At 40.5% G+C, this 25,491-nt stretch overlaps 1 protein-coding gene across 2 annotated transcripts; it reads left to right on the forward strand.

Annotated features, from left to right (window-relative positions):
• The first annotated feature begins 382 nt into the window (after positions 1–382).
• On the forward strand, positions 383–24,918 carry fes (FES proto-oncogene, tyrosine kinase). Of its 2 annotated transcripts, none has more exons than XM_063476619.1 (19): positions 383–420; positions 7,135–7,382; positions 8,361–8,534; positions 10,980–11,076; positions 11,257–11,440; positions 13,377–13,514; positions 13,607–13,726; positions 13,889–14,011; positions 15,907–16,102; positions 16,638–16,712; positions 17,572–17,781; positions 18,088–18,210; positions 18,575–18,628; positions 19,294–19,412; positions 21,671–21,765; positions 21,918–22,041; positions 23,387–23,544; positions 24,345–24,467; positions 24,667–24,918. In XM_063476619.1, the coding sequence occupies exons 1-19, from the start codon at positions 405–407 to the stop codon at positions 24,807–24,809; spliced, it is 2,520 nt and encodes an 839-aa protein (XP_063332689.1). In that variant the 5' UTR covers positions 383–404; the 3' UTR covers positions 24,810–24,918. The 2 variants fall into 2 exon arrangements, with proteins under 2 accessions (XP_063332689.1, XP_063332697.1); XM_063476627.1 differs by lacking the exon at positions 383–420 and adding an exon at positions 440–942.
• The last annotated feature ends 573 nt before the right edge of the window (positions 24,919–25,491 follow it).

The raw sequence follows: 25,491 nt of genomic DNA on the forward strand, positions 1-25,491 counted from the left end.
CTTGATGCTGTTGTTGGTTAATGAATGCGAGAAGCACAGAGATGGTAGACTGTTTAACAGTACATAAAATAGTTTCAAGAAAATATCCTAAATTAAAGAATTTTTAAATGCAAGTACTGAAGTATGAGCATTACATGTGGTTAAATGTCGGGGGTAAAAGCATCCTGCAGAAACTTTTATGCTATTTTAGCTTCATGGATTTGATAATAATGTGTAAGACTATTCCTACTGAGCTTGTAACAAGATCTAAATGCCAGGTGTGACGACAAAGTTCAGAGACTCCGCCCACTTATATATAAATCAAAAAATGGCTGATTTGAAGCTTTGATTACCTCATAAAGGTCATCTCCTCCTGCACCGGAAGCTGGCAGAGCTGCAAGATCACAGAGGAGGTTCTCGGAGTGATGAGACAGCCCGATGGTTTGTAATGGAGCCGATCATTAGCATTGTATCATCATGAGTGCAGTACTGGAAAATAATAATTTTGTGCTAATTTGTGTAGTTTTACTAAGCTAACGTGCTAAATTAGGATGGCAAACGTGATAAACAAACCTAATCGGACACTTTATTAGGTACACCGTGCTAGTGCCGTGCTGTGCGCTTGTCCTCGGAGCTGTTTTTATTCACAGCATAGATTCAACAGGGTGCTGGAAACATGCCTCAGAGACTTGTTTCCATGATGACATGATGGCATCAGTCAGCTGCTGCAGATATGTCAGTTTGCACATCCATTATGAGAATCTCCTCTTTCTCCACATCCCAAGGATGCTCAGTTGAATTGACTGCGGAGGCCTTTTGGGTACCGTGATCTCCGTGTTATGTTTAAAAATAGCAGTCTGGGATGGTTTGAGGGTTGTAACACAGCGCGCTATCCTGCTGGAAGGATCCATCAGAGGATGTGTGCACTGTGGGCATAAAGGGATGACTGCCAACAATCCTCAGGTAGGCTGTGGTGTTTAAATGATGCTCAGGTGGTAACAAAAGATTCAAACTGTACCAAGAAATTATTCCCCACACCATCAGCAGCCTGAACCACTGATATGAGGAGGGATGGATCAGTGCTTTCATGCTGTTCGTCAAATTCTGACCCTATCAATTTCAGCTTCAGCTTTATTTGTCATATGTAAGTTAGCAAAGAGTCAACATTTACAATGAAATGTGTTTAACCAAGTGCGGCATCATGAGAAATCTCATAGTTAAGCAGTTCTCAGATTACTATATGAATGTTGCAACCAAAATTGAGACTTTATCAGATCAGTCTTCTTCTTCTGTCCACTTTTGGTGAATCTGCATGAATTGTAGCCTCAGTTTCCTGTTCTTAGCTGACATCTGGAGCACCCAGTACAATGTTCTGCTTCAAGGTTCAACGTGTTTTGCATTCAGATTCAGAGATGCTCTTCTGCATACCTCAGTTCTAATGAGTGGTCATCCTTTAATTCTTCTTGACCGCTGGTATCAACAAGACATTTTTGATCCAGATAACTGTCGCTTAATGGTTATTTAATCTATTTCACGCCATTCTGTTGTGTGAGGTTGTGATATAGAAATATTCATGTTGGTTGTAGTAGGCCACTATGGCCATCACCATGTTATTGTGTCAGAGCCTGAGGGATCTTACTTGGACTAGCTGGAAAGCTACATCTGAAAATTTCATTGGAGGAATACACAGACTATTTATAATGGTAAGGAAACACAATACTGGGAAATGTGACTGACGGGGCAAAGATGAAATTGCAGTACTGTACATGTTTTCTTGCACTGTCAGAAATATGTGGCTGAGAGAAGGGCAACTGATTCAAACCTTCACTAAGTAATGAGCATGGAAGTTAAACTGGATGTTATTGATCTACTAGAAAAGGAATTGAAGCAAAAGCTACAAGGCCAGATTCCATTTTCTAAGTTAGGTTAGTTTGATGGGATTCTAGTTGTTTTTTACGTTTGAGGGCAAGTGGCTAAAGAGCTTAATGGTTTACATCTTTGATTTCATGTGATCTCCTTGGTTACGCTCAAGTGGACACATACATTCCTCGAGGGCTGTTTGTGTGAGGAAGGGCATGGTGGAAAAAATAATAATGCCGAATTAACTATGTGATGACACCTCGTGAATGAGTGAGCTGCCTAAATGCTTAAAGTAACTTTCTGGTTCACACTCCATACCAGTTGGTGGCAATAATGTACCATGGGGCATATGTGGGGCACCCCACATCTTTGGGGTGGCCTTAACTCAGGTGGTGGAGCAGATCATTTGCTAATTGGAAGTTTAATGGTTAGATCCCTCCAGCTTGTATGCCAAATGTCCTTGTGCAGATACTAACCCCAAGTTGCTCTCTGATGCATCTGTAGAAGTATGAATGTGTGTGTGCATGTTAAAAAGAGAATAGGAAAAAAAAGTGTGAATGAGACTTGAGTTGTGAATGAGTTGCATAAAGTGCTTTGAGCGCCGAGTAGAAAAGCGCTATATATGAACCGTTTACACCTAAGGTAAGGGCATAGTTTGGGCAGCTGTGGGCCCAGAGTATGCCCATATTGGGCTCTGCTTACTGTAGGTTTTCAGTTTTGGAGCTAGTCTGTAGTCGTTTTCATTATTCAGCGTTCTTTGTATGGTAAGCAAATTATGTCCAGACAGCACAAAACTGTTAACTCTCTCTCAGCCACACCACAATACAGAGAAGAAACAGTAAACCACTCTCACTGAGAAATAAACTGCTAATGTAAAAACAATGCACGTAAAGATTTGACACTATAAAACGCCACGGTTTAAAACCCCCCAAAAACATTCAAAGTAGGTATCACGATCGTGCTAAACGGTTTTGCAGTTTAAGTGTCAAAACTCTTTTGTTGCACTTCTGCGTTTTTCTTTTGTCAGAGTTGCAACGTTCAGAATCTGAGTCAATGTACTTTCCATCCCTTCAACAGCTTTCATTTAAAGTAACTCACAGGTACAGCATTACAACATGATATAAAGTCTGCTGCAGAAGTGGCAGCATGAGGTGACATTAGGACATCAAACATGAAGAGTAGTCTCTAACTAAGAGCGTGGTCTGCAGCTCTTTGTTAGACTCTGTAACTAAACATAAAAGCTGACATTTCCTCTGTGGTCTGTACAACCAACTCTGAGCAGAGCTGCATTTTCTGTGTGTGTATGTTTGTGTCCCTTTGTCTTCCCTGCAGCCTGTATAATGAGTGTATCTGATGATGTATGGCCAGAATAATTACCCCAATGAATTTACAGCACGGTGGTTGCACCAGACACCAACCAAGTCATAAATGAAAGTAATGACGTGAGACTGGCTTCATACTGTGGTGTGAAAAAACAAAAGGAGTATTTGCATTATATGCAACAGGCACCCTCCGTGTTTACAGTCTGGTGTTGTTTAAAACTATTCTTCTAAAAAACAATAATGGTTACAAGACACCACCACTATAAACCTTTCTCAGAGTCTTTGCGGCAGTGCATTACTTCACAAGTAACCCTGTACTTTCCTGCATCATACCGTTAGCTGCTTGTGGGGAAGTATGAAGCCACAATGCTTCGGTCAGCTGCTCACACACAAGCAACACAATAAGCCAAAAATCCATTGAAAGTATTGTGAAAGTCCGACATGTATTTCAGAAAGTATTTAACGCCAAACAGTAGCTTGTTGGAGCTGGGCAGCAGTTTGGTTGGTGCAGATCATTCATGTCTACGTTTCACTGAGGTTCGAGTGTTTTTACGTTTCTGGTTTTGCAACTTGTCACATGTTCAGATCCATGTTAGGAGCTTATGATAATTAAAAAACAAAAGATATGTGTGAAGCTTATAATCCATCCTAAGCTTTCTGCCCCAGAACACAGGGTTTTTTGGGGTTTTTTGGCTATAATGTTATGTTAGCAGCTTTTTTTTTTTTCTTTTTTTTTTCCTGAGACTCTCTACCTGATATCGTTATTGTGCCTGTGGGTCAGTCTCACTCTTCGGGAATCTGTTAAGCCTGGAGATTATTGGAAAACACTGCATCTCTCTTACCCTGATAGTTGTTGTCCCTCTGGCACAGGACTATCCAAACTGTGTGTTTATCTTTTTCCTCTCCCTCTCTCTGCTCTGTGTTTTCACTTTCATTGGATCATTGAATGTCCTGGGACCTTTCTCTTTCCCCAGGTTATCAGTGCCTCATTCCACATGCTTCGAATCAGATTTTTATTTATTTTTTGTATTTATTCTGAGCCCCTCTGTTCTTTCCCCCCTGTGTGCATTTTGTTGGCGTATCTTTCTCTGTTGTTTTTTTGTTGTTGTAAAAAGTATTTCTTTCTCAGCTCTTTTTTTTTGGTTTTAGTGGAGGAGGTAAAGTTTTGTGGCCCAGATCTTTGATTTGCTTGATCATCTTAACGCTAGAAGTGTAGTATTTTATTAAAACATAAGTGGCCTTCAAGGCCTCTTGAAACACATTCAAAGTTTTTCTTTGGATATTGGCTGCCTTTTGTTCTGTTCTCTATCAAGGTGATCCCACACTGTTTCAATAATGTTCACGACCGTGGTTCAGGGGGTCGAGAAGCTCATCTTGTAAACAGAAGGTTGCCGGTTCGATCCCCAGCTCTGTCTGTCCTGGTTGTTGTGTCCTTGGGCAAGACACTTCACCTAGCACCACACCTTCTATTTTTCGTGGGGTAGTGCCTTCCTAGGTTTTGCAGTGGTCTTTCATCCAGGCCGGGAATGGGCTCCTCTCCTGCAACAAAGATGTCCCCTGCATGCAGTACGCCTTTCCTTCTTTATAGGCTTCTTGACTTTCCTGCCTTGACTGTCATGCTCACCCAAGCAAGAAGCTCATGCAGAAGTCATGCATAGTGCTGTCTGAATGATGCTTGCCACATCATCCATATAGCTCCGTAGTGGTGGAACCCTCCACCTGATGGTAACTGGATGCCTCTATCTGCCTGGCCCCTGAGAATTACCTCAAAGGCTACTACGAATAGCATGGGGAAGATGGCGCATCTCATAACTGTTTCACATTCTAGTTCTTGGCATCCAGTCATGAAGCCCTCCAGAGTTGAGCACATGTGCAGGTTACTGAAGTATTTGGCGATTATATGTTGCACACAACACAGGATATGTAAGAACCCCAGTGCAAAGTCTAACGGTCTGCGCGATACTGAGTCACACGCATTGGTGGTGAGATCTAACCACACCAGATGCAAGTCGCTCTTCTCTCTCGACATGCTGGATCTGGTTCCAAATCAGAGAGGAGTGCTTAGTGGACATAGGAAAGCCTGGGATTCCCACATTCTGGCAGCTTGTATCAACATATCCATTCACCATGATGAAGTCAGTCTCCTTGTCAGGATGGAGAAAAAAACCTTCCTCTTTACGTTCAGCAAGGCAATGCTTCTGAACTGACTGATGGTCTGAAGGCTCTGTTCTTGGGAGTGAACACGGCGACAATTTATTATCCTTCTGATGGGACCGGTTGTTTCCTCCAAGCTGTTTTCATCCGCTTCGACAGTGCCCTGAGCTACGCAGGCAGTTCTTAAAGAACTTGTGGGGAACCCCGTCCATCTTTACTATTTGTTGTAAATTCAGCTAAAGAAATGGGAACTGAGTGATGTGTTTCTTGTCAAGGGCCTAGTTATAAATTGCTTAACCCTTTCATGCATGAATTATGACAACCGCAATCAGGAGTTTTTCTTAAGTATTTTTTATTTATCTTTAGGCATGAAAAAAAGTTTTTTGAACTTTGAACTTTTTTTTTTTTTAAACATGTACTTCTCAACGAGTTTTTTACATGTCCACTTAAGCAGACAACTTATGTGTATGGAGTGACACATCAGTGTCAAATGTAGTGGTTTATGTGCAAATATACCATCAACACTGACACAAATACAAGAATACAGCCTTTGAATAGCTGTCCACTGTAGTGACCACTATCCGAGAAAGAGTTATGTTTAAAATTGGTTCTTTGCTAAGTTGTCTCTTATCTTTAAACACAACATCGATTCACCACTTGAGTCAGGTTTCTTTTTAAATACCTGCACGATGAGTAGGTCGGTATAAAGTAGCCTAACAAAACACATTAACAAAAAATAACAGGACTGTACTGAAAATGAGTGAAAGAGCAACCGATGTCCAAAGAAAAACTTTAAAAGACCTTTAGAAAGGCTGGAGAAATTATGTTTAAGACCAAACTATAGGAAAATCTGACTCTTTGGAAGCATAATATAAAGAAATAATGAGTGCCCTTTTCATAGTACTAGACCTACTGGTACTGATTATCTTAGTAACAATTTCGTTGTGACCTGTAAAAAGTCTTTCAATTCACTTTTTCAGTAGTGGGCCTTTGCTTATTTTAAGCCAGTAAGGCCCTCTAGGGTAAAAAAAAAAGTGGTGCTCTTAACACAAGATATAAAATGCCATGTCTGTCTGACCCGGAACAGAGACTCGTCTTCTATTGCACTTCGATTTTATGTGTATTTGAAAACTAAAAACATGGGGTTACTACTACTACTACTACTACTACTACTTTAAAATAACTTCTTAACTACTAAAGTAGTAATTAGTGGAATCATTCTGTTCTGTAATGTGTTATTAGAATAGTAATTAATAATTCAAGCAATACAATAAAAGCAGAGAAGTGAAAAGCACTTCTGAAGTGTGTATAGATGTACAGAATTATCTGTAAACCATACTGAGCAACATGCAGTGCTGTTGCGCTGCTGCACTGAGCCACAGATAAGCAGTGGTCCCAATTTAACATGCAGATAAGACACAGCTCAGTGCGAGCTCAGTGGTCTCTCTCAGGCTGCATTCAGCCTCTACACGACTGTTTGGTTTTTGCATTTAATTAGATTTTTTAAAAACACATAACTATATAAGTGTTTTAGTGATGATATTATTTAGAAATAATTCAAGCTTAATGATCATTACACCTCTCAAGGTCCTCAGAAATTGAAAGCAAAATGACAGTAACCGCATTCAAAGACACATGAGGAAGTGCCGCTTCACACAAACCTCTGTTGCTCACAGGGAAGTGAAACTCCTCGATGGTCACATTGAAATGAATACACTTGGTCATTAGCAGCTGCTACGGATTGCTGCTCTGCTCCTGCCTCTCTCACGAGAATGCAAATGTGCTGTAGGATTTACTGCTAACAACAATTCATTGCCAGGAGGACAGCGTAATTATCCAGAGATGGGTTTTGGAGAGGACCTGAGGTGTCCACAGGCACATGCAGCAGTGTTGCGACTGCTGGACTCAGAGCTTCTCTTGATGGAAGTCATGAAGAAGTGGATGGGGCAGCGAGCGAAGAGCGAACGGGAATTTTCAGTGCAGCTGCACCACATGACTGGCCTGGCTGAGAAGCTGGACCGACCTCAGGCTAACACAGGACTGGACTACATCAGTCAGCTCAACAAGGTGAGGCCTTGTATATCGCACTGCGTCTGAAGCTTTAGATTTACCTCATCACCTGTCGTTCAGGTGGGAGAATGCCACTGCGCAATAGACTCATTCATTCAGTGTATTTAAAATTAATCTTCTAATTTGACGCACATTTAGATTTTTCCAAAAAAAAAGAAAAAGGGTTTGCTACACTCATGCATCATCAAGTGTTCAATGAGCAAAGTAAAAGAGAAAAACAGTAATATAAGCTGAGGAAATAAAATACAGAAGTTAGCACATGAATCTAAAACTGTTTTTTGTAGATCTAGAATGCCTCAAATAACCTCACATGACATACTCTAAAAGTAACTCCAGCAACTGCTGAGATCCCATTAGTGTTTAAAATAAGTACAAAGTATATCTGAATGGCTTAGCAATATCTCAACTAAATCTACAAAAGCTTGGTCTGCTTAGTTTCTTTGAAATATTGAAAGCTGACCTACACCTTGTGAAATTAAATGTGTTCTCAAATCGAGGAAGCACGTCTTTGATTGGCTCATCTGCACACATTGTGAAAACATTTAAAGAACCTACAACCATCAAATGCAATGTGCTGCTGATGCGCTTGAAACTAGTTTTATTTCTGCACCTCAAATAAAGTGTTTTTAAATAATAATTTGGTGGCTTTACCCACCAATAACCATTGCTTATTTGTACTGAATATATTTTGTAGCCTTTATTTTGGTAGAACAGTGTGGAGAAGACAGGAGAGCTAGGAGAAAGACCAGGGGAAGATGAAATACCCAGTGAGCTGTATCTGTGTCCAACATGACTTCATGCATTTTTATTTAAATCTGATATCAGTTCCAACTAAGGAACAAAGAAGCAAGTTTGTCTCCAAAAGCTGGTTACCAACATGTCAGGTAGTCACGGATTGTTTAGTGAGTTCCATTTATTGTTTTTTTCTTTATGTCCCCACGATGTGTCCCGCTGACTTCTGCCTCTGTCTGTCAGTCCTGGGGAGTGCTGGTCTCACAGACCGAGTCTCTCAGTCAGCTGATGAAAAAGCGCTCTGAAGATCTGCTGGACGGTCCAATCAGCAAACTCACGCTGCTCATCAGAGACAAACAGCAGCTCCGCAAAACTTACGCAGAGCAGTGGAACCTGCTGAGGCAGGAGCTCAACAAGGTGTGTGATTAACATGTGCACGCACACACTTTTTTATTACTTCAAAAGACATCATTCACACTGGCCTATATTCAGCTTTCGAAGACTTGAACCCGAACAATGACTTGTTGGGACTTCTTTAATTTCTCCGCAGCTTAAGCAATAAACTACACACATATACCACAAGCTAAAATATCTAGCTACTTTACCATTATACAAACTTTCAGTCCTGTCACGAGGCAGATTAAACTACTTTTGTACAGTCAAACCTCTAATTATGGGGAAAAAAGCAAGGTGGCTTATTTTCTGTGTTAATTTTCACAGCTGTTGCTCTCTAAATGTCCCTTTGGTTTACAATTTTGCACACTTTTATCCCCTGAGTTGAATAAAAAAATAATAAAGGCGGAACTATATGAATGTTTATTATCAGTGGAAAATGATCTTGGTGCAGGTAAGTGACTACACTTACCTGTTCTACAGCTTTTTGGTCTCTAAAATTAAATATCACTTTGTGTTTACGTGCTTTAAAAAAAAAAAACTTTGTCTAGTATGCAAAGATATATCTTTAGCTGGTACAAATTTGTTTTGCAGCCGCTCACGGCCGTTTGAAACAGCACGGCGTACGGCAGGGTCTTCCAGAATTTGCTGAGATAATTGCTGCCTGCTTCTTTTTGTTACTGTGCTCATATCTAAATTGAAAGCTAACACACTAAATTACTTTTTACAAGAACAAAAAAGCAATTAGAGCGCTAGAATGTTTACATATCCCACATTTCACGACTCATGCAAAACCAGACGTTGCTAGTTGGAAATGTTTATCTCGTTTTTCCTCATATGTCAACTTGACTTGCAGATGAGTGCTGTGATGGCAGCTTATAAATAGACAGCAGTCAAATGATATGAAGTTCAATAGACTGGAAAGAGTGTCTGTAAATGCATTTTGATGCCATCTCATACTGGTAGCTGCCTCACACTGGGTTTTATTACCCAATTACATCAGGCAAATGATGTGTTCATTTTTAGTGCAGTTTGAACGCCTGTCTGGTAGTTTGTTTAGTTTAATTTTCCTACTTTGCTGTGCAGAAAAAGCCTGGTCAGCCTTTGAACCGTTTGCATCACCGTGCAGTTACACTAGCGAGAGATTATTTTATATCACGACTGAAACAACGGCGACAGTGAATTTGATTGTATCTGTGATGTTGGTTTGTGTTGGTTTGGTTTTTTTTGTCACCAGCCACACAACAAAGGTCAGATCGTTTCCTTATGCTTTTTCTCATGTTTTATGTTACTTGGCAGTAAAACCTAACACAACAGCAGTCCACTTCCTGTGCTAAATAGTACTGACAGCTTTTCAACCTTAAAGAAACTCCACTTGACACCCATCACACCCGCCGTCCTTAAGTTATGTGTTTGTAAAAGATGTTTACAAGTCTCTGTTTTATTTTTGTTTTTTAAACCGCTTAAAAATTCTTGGTTTTGTGTCTGTTACGGGACCGAGGCACATCGGTAAATGTAGGCGAGTGCTTAGTTTCAAGTAAAGCAACAGAAAACTTTAAAAGCAAACTGTTTCAGCTGGTTTTCCTCTGAAAAACAGTTGATTGTAGATTAGTGTATCTCTATAACACCTCCAACCATGAATCATTCAGTGAAATTTGTTTTTTAGACCTGCTGCTGTTAAATCTGTGTAATGTACAAGTTCTTTCCATAACTACAGTGACGACACACAGCTTTGTTGGCAGTTACAGGCCCTGACAGGTGAAAAATTCATTTCCTGCTTTGGTGTGTTTTAGGTGCTATCATCACTATAAGGCTGACAATAAAGCGGGGCTATTTCTCTCTGCTACGCTACTCCTGCCTACTGTTCGACAGGTTAGAGAAGCAAGCTTGATGCCCTCTAATTAGATGAGTCATAGAAACAAAAACAAGATGTTATAAATAAATCATAATTGATGCAGAACTCAGCCAACGGAGAACTAAAACAAGGAAGCTAGTTACTGGCATTTTAAAGTCCTTAAACAGTTGTCTGTAAGCCTGTGTGCTTATTTTAAATTCTTCCTCCCTGCAGTCCCTCATTCTTGGTTCAGGATTTGTTGGCTTCTTTCCTGTTGCATCAGATTTGGAAGAGCTGCATTTGGGAAATTGTAGAATAGAGTCGGTATCATCAGTGCAACTGAATGGTTGTTTTATTGCTGCTGTCTACTGTCTTATTAAAAAAATGTCATTTTTTTCAGCAAAAATATTTTTGGTCCACACTGTCCAAAAAGGTCAAAAATGAGCCATGACCTTTCGGTTTTGCCATTTTTTATTGAGTAAATTGGGTTTTTCTTCTTTCAGGTCAAATAGTTTAGGGCGAACTATATATGAGGCGGTTTTAACTTTTCATGCCCTGTTTTTTAAATGCCAACACAAAGCCTACTTTATTAGCGTGTTCAAAATGTAAAATGCTGTTTTTATGGATTGCTTCAGGTGACACAGACAGAACTGGAGAGGCTAAAGAGCAGCTACAGACACGCAGTGAAAGATGCAACTCAGGCAAAGAGGAAGTACCAGGAGACCAGCAAAGGTGGGGATTTCTGGTATCACTTATGTTTCTGAATAGAATCGGTTTCATGTTGATGTCACAGTCTGTTTTTTTGTTTGTTTTCTGTTTTCCTGTGTTTAGTCTGATATGTGTATTTCTATCGTGACCTATATTCTGTGATCATTTTCTGTACTGTGCTTGTGTGCCTGTGCGTGTTTGCAGAAAAAGACCGAGATAAGGCCAAAGAGCGTTACATAAAGGCTTCACTGAAACTCTACGAGGTCCATAATGAGTATGTCCTCTCTGTGCAAGCTGCTCAAGTTTACCATCAGCACCATTACAGTCAGATCCAGCCGGCCCTGCTCAGCGCTCTGCAGACTCTGCAGCAGGAGATGGTGCTCATACTGTAAGATCACACTCGCTGCGTGGATGTTTGGAAGAAAAACAGACACATTAAGAATGACAAGAAGCATTTCTGTACAGTGCTCATATTTACTGGTGCGTCCCTGCGTATCATCTCGGTGTTTTATTTCTGCTTGTCGTCACTCAGATACACATTTGATCGTGGCACGACACGGATGTTTGCCAATTAATTTCGAATCTTGATAACACTCCACTGCTGCCATCAACAAGCATATCCCACAATCTACAGCAGCAGAACAAATGTTCTAATTACCATATGTGCAACTACAGTACTGTGCAAATGTTTTGAGTCACCTTTCACTTCTTTCTATTTTGCTTCAGAGGAGCCAGACGCTTTAAATCGGTCTTGAGCAGTAGTTCTCCAGACTTTCTAAAGGTCATTCAATGTTTTTCTTCAGAAATTGGCTGCTTTTTCACTTCAGTCTAGTTCTTGTGCCAGACCATTTTTGTTTGTTTGTTAGGCTGCTTAACAGCGACTTTTTCAAGTATTAAAAAACCTAACTCAAGGAATGAACCAGTGCTGTGTCTACACATCACAGACAATGTTAAATTCTGGGAATTTAGGCAAGTAATTTCAATTTCATAGTTAAATCTATGGACACCGTGTGTCCTGCGCTCACCGTCAGCTGTCCTAGTATGTGCTGTGGTCATTGATCCACTTCTGGACCTAGAGAAAATGCCCCCCTGCCGCTTTGTGTCTGCAAACCAAGACAGATATTTTTTGCAGTTTTATTATCGTGGTACATTTTTCTGTGTGTGTGGTTTAAAGTAGCTCTCCTTTTTTGTGGCTTGCAAAGGTGGCCCTGTTTTTAAGATTAGTAAATGTATAGAAATGACTCATCAGTAGTCTGTAAGTTGTAAATTTAATGGGTACTCCTGTGCATTTAACCACTTGGTATAGCATTCGTGCATGGAAACTGACGGAGTTGGTTGCCCGTCCAGTTTATACATTGTGGTGCCGACTGGCGTGTCAGGCCTTAAAAACAATCTCCTGCAGATGAACAGAAATAGGAAAAAGTCCACTTTTCAGCCAGTGGTGTTGAAGATCTTGTCAAAATTGATGAAATTATTAACGCTGAAAGGCACTGTCAGATTTTCATCCACCATGCATCACCATCTGGAAAGCATCTGATTGGCAGTGGCCTCATTTGATCTCACACTGCAGTAAAAGCATGCCTGAATGGAAGAACACACACGCTGGAACTCCATGAGTCATGGACCGGCCTCCCCAGAGCCCGGACCGAATCATTACTGAAGCAGCGTGGGATCATCTTGACAGAGAACAAAACACATATTTTCTTTTTTTCCCAGCAAAATGTAAAAAAATAAGAGGTGATTCAAGAGTTTTGCACAGTACTGCCTGTGTTTTCATTATGAACAAAAGCCTTTTCTGTGCAAACATTACCTACAAAGGTTTGACAGCTTTGAACACTACAGTAACATTTAGTTTTTGATTTGTATATTAAAGAAAACATGAATGTCTGAGTTTTAAAGCAGAGAGAAGAGTTCTGGGAATTTAGACAATTAAAGGGTCTGAAAGGGTAAATCATAAAAGTCAAAGACAGAAACAAGCAGTCAAACCAGTAAAATGGATTGGCTGACTTTGGGGGCTCTGGGCAGGAAATGTTTGGCAGAGCTGACAGATCCAGTCTCTGTCTAACAGCAGAGGCTGAAAAACGGGCACTGCTCTCACTTTTATTATATTCTAAACAGGGAATAACAACATAAATATGACAGAGAAAGCGACGTGATGGGATACTTAACCGCAGACAAATCTCTCAAAGGACATTTTCACATCACTAATATGAGGCAACTTGCATCCAGCCAAACTGGAAATTGTGTTACGCTTTGGCAAATTAAAAGATGCAATGTGATATATTTGTGCTTCGCATTGTGTCATTCTGTTTTCATCCTTCCAGAAAGGAGATCCTGCAGGAGTATTTTGACATCTGCACTCTCCTCCATCATGAAGTGGTGCGCATCCACAGAGAGATGGCATCAGCTCTAACAGCCATCGATCCTCACAGAGAGTATGAGAGCTTCATCCATCAGACCAGGTACGCAGAGGCGGACCGTTTCCGCTCAGCAACATGGCAATCACGGAAGCTAACCCTTCAGAGAAATGATACTGTGGACTGTGTGTTTGAAGGTCTGTGGGGGAGATTCCTGCCTGTGCCGATTTTGACAACAGCCTTCTGGAGGACACCGAGCAGCTAAGCACGAAGGAGATTGAACTGAATGACCTCACCCTAGAGACGATCCAGCACAAGTGAGAACAACAGTGCAGTCACATTCAGATTTCGTTAGTTAATCTTGCAACAGCTTCCTCCACACGGCTAACTCGTGTTCCTTTAACCTCCCGTTAACCTTCCCTTTCTGTTTTATATCAAGTGCTTCCTCTTCACCTGGGATTTCTGTCTTCTTCTCACAGACTGACTACGATAGAGGAGGAGCTCCTGGACCTGGCTCGGTCTCTGGGCTCTCAGCAGACTTCAGTTGAGCAGCTGGAGCTGGAGTTAGGGGAAGAGCAGGAAGGTGTCAAAAAGGGCCAGAGGTGAGCAGACCACACCAGGCTGATGCTGAGCTGTCAGAGATTAGAGAGCAGGGTTCACAATGAAAAAATACACTGTCCTGTGGTAGCTGTGAAGACAAATTACTAAAGTTTGCCTCAGCGGGCAGTCCTTCCCATCGGGGGAGTTCAGTGTGCTGTTGGCTGTGCACCGGCTAATAACCAGTGTGGTCTCAGCGGGCAATAAGTGCCTTATGAATTATAATACAGCAATATGTTGAGAGTTATGGAGCCCAAACCCTCTCATTTGTCTTGGTTGATGAGGGTGTCTAAAGGTGTTAGAGCTATACAGACCCGGGGGAGTGATCGAGTCATTAACGGGCTCTTGAAGGACAAGTGGAAACAATGTGTTTATATGCAACAGAGTCTGCCTTATCAAAGGCAGCTGGGAGCACATATGGTGCAGGTGGTGAGGTGAGGTGACGCTGACCTTTGCTTTGCATGGTGAAGAAACATTTTGCAAATCAACAGTGAAAAACTGAATTAAGGTGACCTAACCTGACCTCAGATGTCAGCCTGAGTAGTTCAGAGGGTCGGATCTCCAGCATTTTGAGGTCTTTGCAGATGTTTTCTTGAGTGAAACTTTCTTTGGTTCTAATGAGTGTAAGCACAGTTGATCAAGCATCTTCATGTGTGCATTAATCATCATGTTTATAAACACCCGGTTAGTAAAAATTCCAGTTTAAAACCCAAACATCTGGGCTCGCTTGTTGTTGAATTAAGCCTAACCATAGACCATAAACTTTTTGTCAGTGAGGATCCTAAATGCTGTTTTCTTTTCTGGGATTAGGCTTAATCTACATTTCTGTGATGATGACGAACCTGGGGCAACTTGTTTCTGATGAGCTTCAATGTCCAGCCACTTCTCTTAATGGCCAATTAAAGGGAACAAAGCACATAGAATTTTATGTTGTCATTAAAGGCTGTGTGATGATATAACGGCCTGTTGGGTGTCACCAGAGAAAAAAACAAACAAAAAAACAACGTGATCTCCGGGTCAACCAAGCGTGATTAGATTCTCCGCTGCACCTGCGCTCATATAAACATCCTCTGTGGTAATTAGCCATACACATACTTAATCAATGTCCCATACACAAATAGATGATGAACAGTTTCTTGTCAATTACTCAGCTCTCAGTGCCTCAGAGGAGAAATAATGTAATTCTGATTGTGGTGTTTGTAGTGTGTGCTGAACTTATAGGTACTTAACAGGGAAGACCGAGTACATACGGAGGTTGATTAAGTACAAACCCTATTCTGAAAAAAGTTGAGACGCTGTATAAAATAAAATAAAAACAGAATGCAATGATTTGCAAATCTCATAAACCCGTATTTTAGTCACATTACAACATAGGAAACAATTCAGTTTCTAGAGCAGCATATGATCTGGATGATGTCTCAGTGAAGACGCTGCATATTTTCATGCTGTTGTTAAAGAAGGGGGGGGGGGGGGATGCTGCAAAGAGATGTGTTTCTGGCATCATTATCTAAATAATAATGTTTTCTTACAATGGTAAGTGTTCTGAGTTTAAACATTTGTTATGTCTTTTATATTCCATTGTGAATATAATATGGGTTTATGAGATTTCCATCCTGTTTGTATTAAGTATTTACGCAGTATCTCAGCTTTATTTGAGATGGGTTTGTACAAATACCTCAAAAGATAAAAATCCTCAAAAAGATAATGAGGTGAAACAATTCTGTTTGTTTGTTCACTGTTGGGGTTTTATAAGTCTTACAGGCTCATTATCAGCATGTTAAGCATATGAATCAATATCAAGAACTGCAAACCTGCACAAGCAGGCGTTTTATTGATTTCTGTGCGCTTCTGTTTATTTTTGTCACTTGTGTTGTGTGATGCTGCACTTTGCTTTGTCCAGGGTCTACCAGTTCAGCAAGAGACATGCGATGGAAGAGTGCCGGCAGCAGGTCGCCCTGACTCAGGGCCAGAGAGCCAAGCTGGAGGTTCAGAGGCTTCTTCTTAAAGAGAAACTGGACCGGCTGGGCTCCAGAGAACCTCCCTCTGCTTTGAATCTGGACACGGATACTGTTTCACTTTCATCCAGCACGAGCAATGTATGTTCTCCCTGACAGCAGCTTTCCCTCCTTTGTCTTTGATTAGCTCCTAATTACTGGTCCTGTCATTGGGCCAGCTGTACAAAATAAGCTGTGTGTTGCATGTAAACTCTGAAAACAACATGCTGAATTATAAAGCATAAAAGCAGTTAGTCTTTCTGTAAGTCACAGACAGTTATCCTTTAGGCATGGATTGTACTTAACACTCAGAAAGTGTCAATCTAGTATTTTCCTCCAGGCTTTTGCATAAAGTTGCTAGCATGGAAAGAAAGTCCGGTCATCTATCTTCAGGCCAAACGCTACAAACTTGTGCTGTGCACCCAATCCTTTGTTACACTCTCACAGATCAATCATCATAAATAATTTAATAGAGCTGGAGCAGCCCGATGTTGTCTTGCAGTTAGCGCTTAACCTGAAAAGCACATGAGCAAAGTGAGACATGACAATTCTAATGCTGACAGTAGACCTTAATAGGTTTTTTGTGACATGAGTAACAAGCTCTGGGTCTTTTTTTGTTTTTGTCTTTTTTTTTCAGGACCACACTCCACCCAGGGTCCTCGTGGAAGGAATCTTGAACAATCTGAGCAACCTGTTTAAACCCAAATTTGAGGTAAGTTAGTAAATAAATTGCAATTAATGCACAATAATTACAGTGACCGATAGAGAAGTTGCAATTGTAGCAACCTTTATGGTACATGCTAGTTTATTTCTAAGGAAGGATGTTCGAGTGGAAGTTTTCTTCCCCCTCATCACTCTTGAACTTCTCTATTTCTACACAGTCCCCCCCCTCCCTTTTTTTTTTTTTTAACCACAAAACAATTTATCATGTTCTGGAGGAAATGGCAGCATCTCAGAGTACATCCTCTGAGTGGTTGAGCTTGCTCAGGCACACAATCTGTCTTTGGGGTCTCGTGCTCATGACCACGCTTTGGGACTTTGACCGCCAAGTTTCTTCTTTCAAAATTCTTCTTGACCTCAAACCAAGCTCACTTTTCAGGCAGCCAGTGTACATTTAATCGTTTAATCATTCCTGACAGACAGAAGCACTCAGGGAACCCGTGACACAGCTGCACAGTAACTCTGAATGGCCTGAAAAAAACCCCCACCCTTTCTCACATTTTATTGATTTAATGTTAAATCAGCTGGAAACGGATATATATAAAATTGTGTGCATGCTCCAAAAGATCATATCAGGTGAGTAATATTTTAATGCCCATATTGTGCTGTACTGTGAATCTAAACTATTTGCTATTTTTGTATGAACTACTTCTCCTTCTATCTACCAGCCCTGTGGTACCCTGGGGGCACTAAAGCGGTGTGCTTATACTTTAAAGTTTTACAGACTCTTCTTTGATGTGCCTCCATTTAATCTCTGCAGATTCACCCAAAATCTATCCCTTCCCATTCTTATTGTTTCATTATTCATGTCGGCTTTTAAAGACCCTGCTTTTCTCTTTTCCTGCCTCCAGGTGCCTCCAGTCCTCAGTCTGGTGAAAGAAGTGGATCGTCCTCTGGGGCAGCAGGACTGGTACCACGGTGCCATTCCCAGACTGGAGGTCCAGCAGCTGCTGAAGAACGATGGCGACTTCTTAGTGAGGAAGAGTCAAGAGAAGCAGGGTTACGTGCTTTCTGTGCAATGGGAGGGCTCCTGTAAACATTTTCTCATCCAGAACACAGAAGTAAGTGAATCTAAAGTGTTTTTGAAGACACTATTTATACATTGCACATTCTTGCATCATTCACTTCCTTATTAATGTTTTTTCTTCATTTTTTGAATATGTAAAAAAAGAGCAATTCTTTCTGTTACTGTTGTAATATGTGGCCTAAAAAGTAAATGTGAGAAAATAAAACTTGTTATTGTAAACTAAGCTTTTTAAACAATTTTTTTTGGATAATGAGTCTTTTGTTTTTTAAATTCGGTAATGCCATTAAGTTTGTCTTCAGTACGCCTCTGTAAACCTCTGCTTCTCCATGTGTGCCAGTAGAATATGTACCGTCTGGATGGAGAAGGCTTTCCCAGCATCCCTCACCTGATCCATCATCTGCTGAACTCTCGACAGCATATTACCAAGAGGTGTGAAGTTGTGCTAAAGAAACCTGTAGTAAAGGTAAAGTGACACACACAGACACACACCACACACATATGTTTGTCTTTAGATTAGAATAGCTTGTATCTGCTTACTGCAGACTTGTTATAATCTTTAGTACAACCTTAAATTTGTCCAAGACATGCTCTCATGTTATGTGCCAACAATAGGACACACCACATGTTTTTCTGTGTAAACTCTGTATGCTATGGGTTCTGTTGCTCTAAGGCTGTGTAGCACAGGACTCCAACACTATTTTACTCCTGTTTTTTCACATATGTACTCATAAACTTGTCCTCTGGTGGCTTTTCCCTTAAACACTTTAATAGTTTAAAACTATTAAAATCACTGTGTGTTTCTCTTGCTTCATTTTTAACCCTTTTAGGACAAGTGGGTCCTGGAACATGATGATATTATCTTGGGACCTCTCATTGGACGGGTGCGTACACTTGACTTTTACTAACAGAATTATGCAAGTAAAGTAAAATGTATTCTGAGTTTTATTTGTGGCCAATATTTTGCTTAGCAAAGTCATTTACGTGTTTAAGTGTATGCAGTTCATTTTAGTACAAGTAAAATATTTAGATTTAGACTAAAACGACGATGATGGTGGTGATGATGCTAACTTCCACATGTGAACATTTTATTAAGCTTTAAATGTGAACCTACAGGAAGGCTGTAAAAGATAAAGATGTACACGTTTGTATAAAAATGGGACTAATTCCTTAGCAGCTGGTACAGTATTGTTGCTCTGTAACTTTGAAAATGAAATCTAAAAGTCTGCACTTAAATTGTGATGCACGTTAGACTGATTGCTTTGGTTCAAATTTTGTTGTGGAGACAAAATCCTGAAATTGTGCTGCCGGTACAGGAACTAACCGTATCTGCTAGATTTAACTTCCCTGACAATTTTAGCTCCGTGTGGTAAATTGGTTGAAACAATGACCAGTTAAATTCAATAATAGTGTACGTGTGGCTTAGTTCATGAAGGAAATTAATAGTACCGTATTTGAAATGGTTTGAGGTTTAGTTAAAAATGTTGTTTGCTCAGTGAGAAGACAGAATTAGATTAGTACTGATCGTGTTGGTGATGGCACTGCACAGGGTAACTTTGGAGAGGTGTACAGCGGCCGTTTACGCACCGATAACACTCCTGTAGCTGTGAAGTCTTGTAAAGAGAACCTGGCCCCAGAGCACAAGAGTAAGTTCCTGATGGAAGCCAGGTCAGTACACATGCACACACACACACACGTTTCCATTACAGTAAATCACATCACGGTGACCTGTTTTAATTTCCTGAACACCTTATTTAAGTCAGAGCTAGTTTTTGCCAGAGAAGAGGCAGGCCCAAATCTTACTATGCAAACAGATTTACTGTGTTGTGAACAAATCCCCATGCAGAAGTACACCCTTACTGCTGCATGGGGTCAGAATTACAATTGTAAGTTAACAGCCGGGTTGATAATCAAATCAACTTACTGGATTACTCAATCAAGATTTGATTATGTATGTTCAAGTGGCATCTGAACAAACCACAACACTCCTGAGACATAAAGCGGCTGCAAAGTGCCACATTTGAAAAAAGCCAATCACAGCATATCAGCACCAACACCTCATACCACCTGTCAGGGGCGGTGGTGGAGGGCTGATGATTTGTGCTTGGTTTGCACTCACAGGGCCTGGGCTACTTGCAGTCTTTTCAAGTGTGAGGCCATCTGTCCAACACATCCCAAAATTGGGTCGTGCAACAGGTCAATGATGCCAAACACAGCAGCAAATTTACAACAGAATGGCCGAAAAGAAAAATAATCAATATTTTGCAGTGACCCAGTTAAAGTCCAGACCTCAACCACAATGAGATGCTGTGGTGGGATCTTAAGACAACTGTGCATGAACAAATGCCCACAAACCTCAGTGAACTGACGCAACGGTGCAGAACTGAGTGGCCAAAAATTCCTCCACAATGATCTGAGAGGCTGATAGCATCATCCAGACAACAATTAGGTCAAGCTTGTAGAAACCACCTTGCTGCTAAAGGTGCTTTCTACAAGCTACTGAATCGTGGGATGTACTTGGTTTTTTCACCAGGGCTTCCTGTGAAAACGTTTTCACAGCTCTGCTATTTTTCAGCTTTATTAAGCTGTGAGGACAATCACAGCTTAATAAAGAACAGTGCAAACATATATAAACCTGCTTACAAATGCCACTGTCAAAACTCTTCACTGCTTAAAAAAATTGGTATATATATTTTTTATTTTATTTAGATGAACGTTAGTCTTTAAATGTTCCTTTTTGTTGATAATGTTACAGTTTTCTGCCCATAAGTTCACAGGCTAAAATAAATAATTGCTAGTTTATTGTCAAGAGAAATTAGTGCTGGTGTATAGATAAGTGGATTCACATTTATCAACTTTTTTGACCCTCACGCAACTGTTTTTGCAGTCTGAGAGAAACTTGGGAGCACTAAAATGTCTTCAGTATCCTAAAAGACTCAGACTGGTCCTTCAACATAGTGCACATGTAACCAATATGTCAGCTTATCAAAGAATAACAGGTGAAACTGTATCAACTGAGGACAATTTATTCAGAGTTTTACAGCAGTTTAGCATCTGTGTCCAATATCTCATAGCTTTTAGTGGACTGAAGCGTGTATGTTCTTAACAGCATCAGAACACCATCATCACCTTTCTCACATCCACCATGCGTTTAGAATTTAAAGGAAACTGCGCTCACTCCAACAATAACCAAAACTTCCCATTGAGCGCGTGTGGTGAAATCTAAATTTCGGTCCACTTTAACTGATGATCAGAATTGAAACGGAAAGAAAAAAAATTCTTGCATTAGTTACAACACTTCCACTTATGTTGTGTTACAACTCATTTCTGCTTAAACCTGGGACACGTGCATATGTCCTTACAGTTACTGCGTCCGGTCTCAGTCCATAAAAAACAAACTATGATGTTCTCAACAAATGTAAAAGAATGTCTGTAAATAGTCTTTGAAATAAAATTGTAGAAGCTGGCCAGCAGACTTTAAAAAAAATATGTATGCACATAGAGCTCTATATGAAATGTGCCTATGAGTAGTTTGATCGAAATACTTAATGGTCCAGCAGAAAATGTAGCAGCTGCTGCTCGCTCTTCTCAGTGGCACCGGTAGGACAGCAGAACACGGTCCGTGTTGAAGACCCGAAAAGAAAGTCTGCTCAGTAGCAGGAGGATAAATGATAGTGATTTGAAGGCTAACACGTGTAAAATTTTCACAGCAGGCTCACACAAGCTACAGGGTACGTGAGCTCATAGCCCCTCTTGCCAGAGCTGGCTACCACACTGTCATGAAACAGCTGTAGATCAACAACATCATAATACTTTATATAAATTTAGCGCGTAGTGCACAGAACTGAATGTAACTGTACAGTAGACATCAGACAGGTAAACTAACAGCGGGTTACACACACACACCTGTCTTGTGTGTTGTCTAGGATCCTGAAGCAATACGATCACCCTAACATCGTGAAGCTTATTGGGGTGTGCACGCAGAAACAGCCCATCTACATTATCATGGAGCTCATTCAAGGTAAATGTGATCCTGTTAAACACAGTCTTTATGTCTTTCAACTAGTCAACCCGGTGCCTTCAAAGATTTATTGAACCATTTTTACCACCCACTTTGTTCCTCCATCATCGTTCTCGCTCTCCGTATGTGTGTGTGTCTTTACACTTTTCAAGGTGGTGATTTTCTCTCCTTTTTGCGCACTGAGGGTCACAGTCTGACACCGAAGATGCTGGTCAAAATGACTGAAAATGTCGCATCTGGCATGGAGTACCTGGAGAGCAAAAAGTGCATTCACAGGTTGGTCAGACGGTCACGCCGATTTTATCTAATCTTTTAATCAGCCACGTGCAAATCTGTGACTTCAGCAATAAAGATTCTGCAATGCTCACTATTCATTTCCTTCACAGTTACAGTCAGCTTAATCTTTCCTCATTGTTAACATGCCGGAATGCATAATGTTTACCTCTGTGTTCGGCATGATGATTACTACATATTAAACGTTCATTTGAATACAGTGCAGTGTAGTTTCAGCAACAACTAAAGTGGTGCGTTGCTCATGTACATGCAGGTGGATTTCAGGCTTTTACTGTACACTTTACAAAGCATCACTTACCTTCCCAAGCTTTCACTTCACCTAACTGTTAACTGCACTTATCTGTAGCAGTTCCCCATATGTTGAGTAGCAGTAAAATGCTTGCCTTAAGTAAAGCTTCAGCTCAGCATCATATAAGGTGTCACACTGTAATCTCTAGAGAGATGTTCACAGAAAGATATTTAAGCAAATACAAGTTTCTAAATAAATAAAAAAAATCACTTTACAATAAAAACAAATACTGTGGCTGAAAAGTACCAAAACAGAAAGGCTTAATAAAGACAGAGGAGAACTACAGACATGATCCATGGCTGGAAAAATCTGCTTTACATTATTTCTTAAATGCTGTAATCCTTGATGGCGTAAGGCTCCTATTTAGGACCTTAAATGAGTGCTAATTCAGAGCCTCCTAAACCCCTTTATACTGGTAATAAGATTTATATATTTATATATTAGATCTAAGGACCTGATGCAATAATATCGAACTGGGTGTGATGAGACCGTTCTGAACATTTTTAATGACTGAGAGAAACCAGCTCACAGCCCTGATTGTAACTACGCATCCTCCAAAGACCGCAGAGCTGTGTAGGAGTTGCTTACAAAGATCAAACGTTGGGTTTTTGTGAGTAGCCTGCAAACAAAGCTTGCATTAAAAGACAAGACCTGAAATCTAAAAACATGTTCTGAAAACTCGACCATCTCCTTTAATTCAACTATACGTATGCATGTATATATATTTAAGTAAACGATATACTGCATTCAGAATTGTTGTAGTATTTTAGGCATATCTACAAATTGAACGTGACCTCGGTGGCTGGCTGTAGGGGCACTAGAGGAGAGGAGGAGGTTGTGACATCCGGCTCAGACAGGCTGCCCAGCCTGTAACGCTGCATGTCAAATGGCACTCGCACGCAACACAGAGATATGATAGGAACACCTCTCTTTTAAGTGCCATCTGTTCTGTTTTTTCATACAGAGCATGATTTTCATTTGTTTCCACTTTTCCCCAGCCTCCATCCCTCTTACATTTCCTTTCTTGTGCTTTTTAAGGGACCTTGCAGCTAGAAACTGCCTGGTCGCAGAAGGTAACGTGGTGAAGATAAGTGACTTTGGGATGTCCCGTCAGGAAGATGACGGAGTCTACTCTGCAGAAGGCGGTCTCAGACAGATCCCTGTCAAATGGACAGCTCCTGAAGCCCTGAACTATGGTGCATCATTAGTGCCTCTACCATAATACCATAACCAGACACATTTCTCCTGTTTCTACTGCCAACAGCCAGTTAAATACTGTAAATGACCTAATTAATATTTTGTAAAGTAGTTTGTAAAGTTATGAGTGACTATTATATTGTTGGAGCGGATGCTTTTATTTTGAAAGTCACAGAGCGACAAGGTGCCGTAAATCAAGTGGCGTAAACCATATAGCAGAAGCGCGGGTTTTAATGCACAGAGAGAAGGTGTGCTCTATGGTTAATGGACGGAAATGGGAAAAAGAACGGCTATCAAGGTGCAATCCTGAGTTGTAAACAGTTCCTTAGCACCTGGTTGATGAGGGAACAAGGTTCGTAACAAAGTTTGCCCTGTGGATATGTACTTTGTTGTTTTACGGAGCATATAGCTGCTGACCGCTACTAAGGATAAAGCCTAAGTTTTCACCCACTAGAGGGTGCTAACGTACCTCGTCATGTTTAGGCAGCGATGCAGCGATTTCACTGTTATATGCAATAATTTACAAGTTTTAGTGTTATTTGTTATGTAAGGTAAAGATAATTACTTTGTGATTAATGAATGAGTCAAAAGGTTAAAGGTAACACACTGTTTGATTTACTAATAGTCTTTTATTCTGTATGTTGTAGCTCTTACGGTGTGTTCACATACACGGCTGTTTAATAAAAGGATTGTGAACCATCAGTTTGAGAGACCATCTTTTCAACCGGGGATGCTACAAATACTGACAAAGAGCTGTGCCTATGCCTTTGCTTACACTGCCCCCTGCTGTTGTTTTCAGGTCGTTATACCACAGAGAGTGATGTCTGGAGCTTTGGCATCTTACTGTGGGAAACCTTCTCCATGGGAATGACGCCCTACACCAGCATGACCAATCAACAGACACGTGAAGAGGTGGAGAAAGGTGAAGACTTGTTATCTGGCACTTAGCGATAACGTGTCAAAGTGTTCGTGTTCACGTGACATTCAGGAGAATTCCTGCTCTGTCATTGTGATTGATTTTGACACTGATACATTTTCTGAGTCTCACGTGTATCAGAAAGCATGTGTACTGCCATCTGACCATCTCTCTCCCTGTTATGCTTCTCTGTGATGTGCTTCAGGGTACCGTATGCCTGCTCCGCACGGCTGCCCCATTGAAATCTCCAGGATTATGAACAGCTGTTGGCAGTATGATCCCAGAAACAGACCATCTTTTAAGAAACTCCGGATTGATCTCAATGCCATATACAGCAAAATTATATAATACACTCTTGTAAGTTGGACGTGTTTTAGACATAATTTTTTTGTTAGGTTGTATTTGTTCTTTCTAAAAATAGGTTGAGATTTAATATGAATACTAAAAGTAAAAATAAAAGGTCTAATTAAAACTTGATAAGTTGTGTAGCATTTCTTTTTAGACTTACTACTGAAAATGAGCTAAGAAGTGCTGATGTGTGGCCTTGTAGAGCATAAGCTTGCCAGGTGGGGGCAGCACTTTCATTTCTTCCTTTGTTTCGAGAAGAGTGTCAGCAAACGACAACCCATTTACAACTTATCTCCTTTGAAAGATGTAACAAGCTTGCAAACACTTGATTTTCTAAACTTCAGGATTCCAGAGGTTCCAATATAGACAAAAACACAAGTTTAATACCCAGCTGTTACTGTTTTGGCTGGAATAGACTTGGTTTCCAGCAGTGTACCTAGATGTAACCCCTTCAGCTGTGTGCTGTTTGAAATTCTCAGGTGGAAAAAAACAACAGCACAGTTATGTAAGGAAAATGAATAATGTGTATTTCCCACAGCTTACTGGTGGTTTATTAGCATTCAAAGCTCCATGGTGATTCAAGCAGTTAAATTACTCCTTTGCCATTTTTTGTGTACTTGATCACAGAATTTACAAATATTTTCAGTTAAAAAAACAAAACAAAGATTTAGTATTTATAGTT

The sequence above is a fragment of the Pelmatolapia mariae genome, linkage group LG1 (genome assembly GCF_036321145.2).
Source record: "Pelmatolapia mariae isolate MD_Pm_ZW linkage group LG1, Pm_UMD_F_2, whole genome shotgun sequence".
Lineage (NCBI taxonomy): Eukaryota > Metazoa > Chordata > Actinopteri > Cichliformes > Cichlidae > Pelmatolapia > Pelmatolapia mariae.

Excerpts from the sequence above, each read along its gene's own strand:
- fes (XM_063476619.1), top strand. Across the intron at positions 19,413-21,670 it reads AAGTTCCTGATGGAAGCCAG|GATCCTGAAGCAATACGATC; the intron begins GTCAGTACACAT and ends TGTGTTGTCTAG. Across the intron at positions 23,545-24,344 it reads TCCTGAAGCCCTGAACTATG|GTCGTTATACCACAGAGAGT; the intron begins GTGCATCATTAG and ends TGTTGTTTTCAG.